Below are 7577 nucleotides of genomic sequence, written 5' to 3' on the forward strand. Positions count from 1 at the left end.
CCGTAGAGTTTTATATAAATTTAAGTGATCCCGAATCCGTAGACTATCAGGGTAACTGCTTACATTTGCACTTCCAGTACAGTTCAAATTGGACTTTCTGAAAAATTCACACGACCAGCTTATAGCTTGTTGAGATTTTCACTTTTGTAAGTGTCTCGATGTCAAATATGGTTAGGAGTTCACCAGGTTTTTATATTTAAGATTTTCAAAACAAATACAATTATTTTACGCTGAGTCTACCTAACACTCTCCTTCAAAAGAATTTCCAACCGAAATATCCACGCATGCAGAATTCAATTTTAGCAAATTTGATACCCCCAATGTCTAACGATGCTTATTGCTATCCATTTATAACATCGACTGAAAGTAGACCTCATTTTTAAATTGACCTTGTAAAAATATCGTAAATATCTTTCGCAATGACCTGCGTTGTCGTAACATAGATAAGACGCGAGTAAGCCGTCGGTGAAGTAGCTGTAAATTTACACCATAAATCGATACACATCAATAAAATCCTCAGTTTCCAAAGTGTTCAGATAACAATCTTAGATTCTAGGTCATAGAAGTTTAGTATATTTGTGGTAAATTGAGGTCCTCAAATGAGGTCCTTATATTAGTCATGAATGAATTTGTTACGAAAATAAATCTGTTACGAATTTGTTATGAACATTAACTGGCTAGCTCTTATTACTTGATTTTGTGTACAATCTGACCAATTCAAACGGAGTACAGGCACAATCAATAAACATCTCATCATCTTCGCAAGCGTGAAAATAAATTATAGATATTCTACTTTATTGAGTTTAACAACATAATTTCTTGCCCACGATCTAAATATTCATATTTATCTGATCGTTTGAGTGTCACCCGGACTAGATTACCGAGAAATTTTCTCTCAATTACTTGATTTTTTCTATTGAAAAACGCATTGATCGTTTGTTCTATTCACGCAAGCAGTGCGTTCTGAAGCTGCATAAAAAAATTCAACTTCCCTGTTTGTAAGTAGGCTTCTGAAATATTACCCGAGTATTCTGTTGTCCAGCGCTAATGATTTATGAAGTTCATTAAAAATTTGCGTAACATTCAGCACGTAGCATAGTTTTCCATCCAGGAAAAATAATATACTAAGATCTTAATTAGTCCTAGATCCAATCTAGAAAACCTGTCCATAGGCACATCAGACAAGATGCCTATGGATCCTACAAGAGGTCCAAATGATCAGCTCGCCTCCACTCAGCTCGTCATTTATATATATGAGATCCACAAGATCAGCTCGTCTCAAATCAGCTCGCTATACGAGGTCAGCTCGTCCTATCGTCTCATGTGCTGCGGATCTCATATCATTGCCTGGTCATGACACCCCTCAGGGGGGACTTCTGACGATTGTCTGTGCTCGTCAGAGGTCCTATGGGATTTCGCGTTCCTAGGGGGATTGTTCCTGAGCGCCCTACCGCTGAGCTCGCGGTGTCTGACTGTAGGTCTCAGTTGTGGGGTTAAGTTATTATGTAGGTAGGATTCCTTACATTAAGTCATTATGTAGGTAGGATTCCTTACATTAAGTTATAGGCAAATGAAAATGATATACACGTTTAGTTTGAAGAAACGCATTTTAAAATGAGATCAAACGCAATAATTTCACAGTTATTATATGAACTAATATGACAGAATAATTTAAAAATAATAGTTTTGAATCGATGAACCATACTCAAGTGAGCATTTTGTATTTGCGGATAACGATTTCTTCCAATCTTTTCGTTTTCATGTCACCCCTCAACGTTCTCGACTTCAGTGTACGGAATCAAAGTTTTGAAAAAGGGTTTGAAACTACAATTCAAAATACCCTTTACTGCTAACTCAAAATGCTAAAAAAAAGCCTATAGGAAAATATTGTTAGGTACTAACCCAAGTGATTAAATAGGTTAGTATATTCAATAACGGTCCAGGTAATTGCAAAGAACAGAATCTAGATCGAGAAAAGATTTTTCAACCATTTTCATTCCAATACTCGCTCCTACTTAGCTAAAGGAAAGTAAAAGAAAACGCAGGTCTCAATAAAATCTAATGAGATCAATCCTCTAGTTCATCAGGGAAGCCTTACAAAAGTTGGCGAATGGAAGCTACGTGGTAGCTTAGCGTCTTAATAATAGTAACTTATAATCTACACTTACAATTAAAACTTTGAATTAAGCAACGACGATAGAGTACAGCCGAGTCTGGAAACTTTCAGGTATGATGTTGAAATTTCCGCCAGACAAAACACCACATTTTCTTTAGGATGCTTTATACGCTGAATTCATTACATATGGTTTAGGGGTCACAGAATTATTCTAGGACAAATTTTCTGACGCGGCATGAACATTTTAAACAAATTTGCAGTGCTTTGCGAAAATTGGCAAGCCTACCATTGCCTTCCAGTGCGAGTGTCTGCATCAGCGTAATTAGTACAATTCATGCTAATTAGTACAGGACTGTTCTTAGCGTTACGTTACACTAAACGTCTTAATGGCAAATCTGCACCAGAAAAAGACGCGCTGGTCCCTAGCTGGCCTTGTCTTCTTAAATACTCTAAAAAACTATATAAAACGTACCCGTTAACTTGCAGACTGTACACAGACTACGATGCGCGCAACTGATCAACCTATAACATAGTATGTCGACTAAAACATCAACGTCAATATGAAATCTAAGAAAAAACATCACTTTATCAATGAAATTCTATCCACAAATACATCGATTGAATTTCGGACGAATACCCAGATCAAGGCAAGAGGAATTAGAAGCTATTAATTTAATCTAGTCACTATTTTCATCGAGTGTGCTCTAGGATTAGAAACTTAGACTCAGTTTAATGTCACATACGATTTCTGCGGAAATTTTTTGCTTCAATCTTCTCTCCACCAGAATCTTCACCAGACTAATAGCAGTAATTGAGAACGCCGTTATGCTCAGACTCGTTTGCTAAAGCAAACAACCTTTTGCATGTAATCAACTAACACCTTTACATAGGCCACAAACACTTTTCTTTCCAAAGCGAAAAATTGACAGTAGAGTGGCAATTGACTATTAGTTTACTGAACTAGATTATTGAGATAGACCCGTAATGCTTCCGGCTTCCTGAGAGCTGTGGAAATGTGTGATCGTGCTACCGTTCACCGATGCAATTCGTGTCATGATAGAAGCTGAATAATTGGTGTTGTAAACCACCTAAACACTAGCTCATGTATTACTCTCAATGTACAAGGTATTCATGTTAGATATAACAAACGTAATACATTGAATGTCAGATCACCTAGAGTTGACTTTGTGGAGGATAGAAACATTCAATTTAAGCAGCAAATAATAGTCTTAAGACGTCGGGGGCAAACTTCCTATTGCGATTCGTCAATAATAAAATATCTCCTGCAACCTAGATACGAAATTTGATGAACATATATGACCCCAAAGTTACGAAAATCCTAGTTTACGTCTCATCGATTCAATAGAAACTTACTCAATATTTCGTACATTCAGCTTAACAAAATTTTATGGCATGGAATTTCGCACCTCGTTATTAAACATCCTCACCTCCTTTCTTTACTCGTGTCGATATTTGAAATTAATTTCATAATTTGCAGTCGGCTACCACCACTACCACCTACGCGCAGGACTTCTACTCCTATGGTTGACTCTTATGCTTCCGATTTTACCTAAATTTTTTAAATAATAATTTATAACTAAAGAGCTGTTATTAGTGATATGACCCAGGACCCATTCAGCAACATAGTGAATTGTTCCCGTAAAAGTCCCGAATTCATTTTCTGAGGAACATTTGAATATGAACAACCGTGAATACTTAATAACCAGTGAAACTTTCCCAATTTTCACCAATAAAAACATAAATTGAGACTATTTGTGATTGTGCGGTATACAGCATGCCAATTTAACAAAAAAATGTGAGGCAAGCAAAAAAACAAACTTGAAAATGTCATCTACACTGAATGCAAAATCGAAAATTTGAAAATCAAATCAAGTGATTTTGCACTGAATGCAAAATCACTGAATTTATAGGAAGCACAGAGTAAAGAATCGACCAAGTCATGTCCTGACAGGCGCAACGCCAACTTGCAAGCTCAAAGTTCTCAGTTTACTGAGAGGAATTTCTGGCCTCCCTGCTGGTGTTGGGACGGGCAGCCTGGAATGAGAAACCAGTATTTTAGATTGTGCATGATAAACATAATAGAAATTAAAATGGATTTATCACTAATCATGGATTTACCAATTTTTTGTACTGTTTCAACTTTTGACAATCATATTAAATTACCAGAACTCCAGTTCAGGAACAACTTTAATAAATGTGGCAGAATATTTCCCAAACACGCACAAAATGTATCTCAAATCAAGCACCCGAAGAGCTCTAATACTGTTTTTAAAAAGCATTCATGAGAAAAATTTTGGCTTTAGGCATACATTTAAAAAAAATGTAGGTTGACAGTACAAATTACAAAAAAAATGCAAAAATTACAAAAAAATGTAGGTTGACAGCGTATGCTAGTAAAAAATTATGAGCGCATAGAACAAAATATTACCTTAAGATACTTAATTACATTTCATTTTTCCGAATTGACATCATTGCAGAAAACAACGTTAACGATCTAAAACCGATAACTACATTGCTAATACACGAGAGTTCTATTTACTGCAAGATTTTTGCCAATGCTGAACCATCTTATGCCAATGCTCACCATCTTCTCACAGTTAAATTTCCATTGATTCAGAGTTGTAATTAATTAAAAAGATGCCCACTATATCAATAATAATAAACGACAATAGGAAAATGAGTAGATTCATATATGTGCAATAATTTTAAATGTGCGTATAATTTATGATGGAGAATGCATGTAATTTTCAAGGAGTCGAACAAATCTTCAGATGAATTCTTCGTCATTTTCTAGAAAATTGGGTAACTGAACTAAAAATCACGACATTGAGTAATACAAACGGGCAACTTCATCTCAACATCATTGATTAATTCAACGGGCTTGGTGACACCCTTAATTGAAGAATACGATAAACTCTAGCCCTGTCAAGTAGCGGGAGCTCTCCAGGAGACCAGTGTAGTTATGGATTTTGCTTCAAAGAAGGCTGTAGACTTCATCATTTAGACTATATTTGAGTAATTAGACTAACAACCACGACATTGAGACCGTTTAACCAGCCATCTGCTGTCTGCAGGGGCAGAGGAAACCCCTGAGAAACACGTGCACATGACCGTCGCTAGCACAGTGCTGGAGAAACCCACCAGCATCATCATGCAGTGGTGCACAACATTACCCGACCAACGATTGCTGGAACCCTCGTCACATTGGACTGGAATCCAGCTACCCATTTCCAAACTACCGGATTTGTGTAACTTTGAGATGGTTTGCGGAGGGACTTTCTGGCTCGAGGTTTTAGGAGATCTATCATATTTACGTGTATTATTTACTTATGTCAGACAAAATTTCATTATTAAATGCTTCTCTCAACTTGTAAACTAATGTTGCTACATTCTAAAGGTCGTATATATATTATAATTACTCGTTAAACCTGCCTTTTGATCTACCAACGTCATCTAACATCTGAAGAATTGTTCGACTCCTTGAAAATTGTAATGCATTCGCTGGTCATAAATTGTACGCATATAAACAAGAAAATTCTGCCATTTTTTACTAATAAGAAATAAATAAACAGTTAGTAAATTAAATAATTACCCGTTCCGGGCGTGTAGGACAGTCGGCGACGAGATGGTCGTCTGCGTTGCAGTGGTGGCAACGCTTAGGCTGGCGCGACTCAGGGCAGTCGCGGGCGAAGTGCCCGAAGTTTTGGCAATTGTAGCACCTGCGAGAATGAAGTGCGTTAATTCTCGTTCATTCTTTAATTAAGCGAGTTATTAAGCTAATTAATAAGAAAGAAACAAATAAAATGGATATTAAAACAGGATAGTGAGTTGCTCGAGCAAGTGACCCGAGTGAGGTGCGGAAAATGCAAGTCTTGCACGCAATCCACAGCTTTTTACCACGAGTATATGCACGGAAATTTGTTAGTAGAGAAATCAAATTCAGTAGAGAAATTAAAATCGATAAGAAAACAATAACTTCAAAATTTCTTGTAATGGGATAATATCGGAAAATTAACGGTGATTTTTGAACTTTTCACCTCTATGTAAGTGATCAACGTAGAAATGTGAATTTCTGAAAAACTATTAAAGTTTTAAAAAATTGTATCACTGGATTGAAGAACATAAAATTCAACAGACATTAAAGAACTCCTTCAATTGCGTATAAATTCGTTTCGTGTAAGCAGAGACAAATAAACTAGTTATGCCTCAGCATGAGAGAGTTTACGAAATTAAAACATGCAGAATTTCGATCGATTTACTGACACCGGATTTCAATAAATAATTCAAAGAACTTTCTGTCAAAATATTCTTGACCTAATAACGAATTTTTCCTAGTTTGTAGTACTAGGAAAATTATTTTAAACAGGAAAATTTTTTTATAAAATTAATTCAATTTTGGTCATGATACTTAGATGATTTAATCTTCAGCAGAGCTACGCACGATGTTGTCCAGGACTTTAGTGAATAAATAAAGTCAATTAAGACTTAAGAAAAATCAAACCTTGATGGCCCTATATGTATTTTAAGAAAATTTCGCGATTGAACTATTTGAATCGTTATCAAAGAAGACTCGTGAACAAGTTTATAAACTTGATCGAAAAATTTGGGGCATTGACTCCAACAATAAAAATTTAAATTAAAGTTCAGCCCTATAAACAAATGACTACCATTTATACACGGGTCCGCTAACCATCATTACTGCTATTTTATCTAAACCCCAAATAGCAAAAGTTGCCTACAGTGAACTATTAACCGTTTACCTACAAATGCAATAAAAGCTATCATTACCATTTTTCTCTTCATGCCGGGCAACGTAATTTGCCGTCAAGCAAAATTCAACCAACAATCACATTTCACATTTTTACTCTAATCAGTAATTAGACCCTTAATTTTAAATTGCCTTAATTTTAAATTGCCGTACTTGCGTCTACGTGGCCTGAAGGATGTAGATGGTTCGGTCTGTGAACCAAGACACTGGGCGCCCTCCAGCCCCTGCACTAGCGTGGTCTCGAGGCCACGTCTACCCTCCCGCACGGTGAACTCCACCTCTTCGTTCTCGCCCAGACTCCTGAAGCCCGGCATCTGGATGGTTGACTGCACGAGGGCAACAAATTATTGTTATTCGGCATATTAATTATCATTATTATATTAATAAGATAAAATTATTTTAATAATACCTGGAGCCCGGCTAGAGGGGAAACAAACTATTGTTATCCGACATATTAATTATTATTATATTAATAACACAAATTTTTTTATAATACCTGGAGCCCGGCATCTGGAGGGTTGACTGCTCGATGGAAACAAACTATTGTTAGTCGGCATATTAATTATTATTATTATATTAATAAGACAAAACTTATTATAATATGACAACTGATTATATTAATAAAACAAATTATTTAATTAGACAAAATTCGAACATATTATAGATGTATCC

The 7577-nt window shown here is 36.0% G+C and overlaps 1 protein-coding gene across 1 annotated transcript; it reads right to left on the minus strand.

The window, feature by feature from the left end:
• Positions 1 to 2044: 2044 nt before the first annotated feature.
• On the minus strand, positions 2045 to 7249 carry LOC108673731 (protein lin-28 homolog; the record flags this gene model as incomplete). Its single annotated transcript, XM_018161599.2, has 3 exons — positions 2045 to 4171; positions 5730 to 5856; positions 7059 to 7249. Coding segments are annotated over 3 exons (366 nt in total), but the record flags the coding sequence as incomplete, so codon positions are not given.
• Positions 7250 to 7577: the final 328 nt, after the last annotated feature.

The sequence above is a fragment of the Hyalella azteca genome, unplaced genomic scaffold, assembly GCF_000764305.2.
Source record: "Hyalella azteca isolate HAZT.00-mixed unplaced genomic scaffold, Hazt_2.0.2 contig4132, whole genome shotgun sequence".
NCBI classification, from domain to species: Eukaryota; Metazoa; Arthropoda; class Malacostraca; order Amphipoda; family Hyalellidae; genus Hyalella; species Hyalella azteca.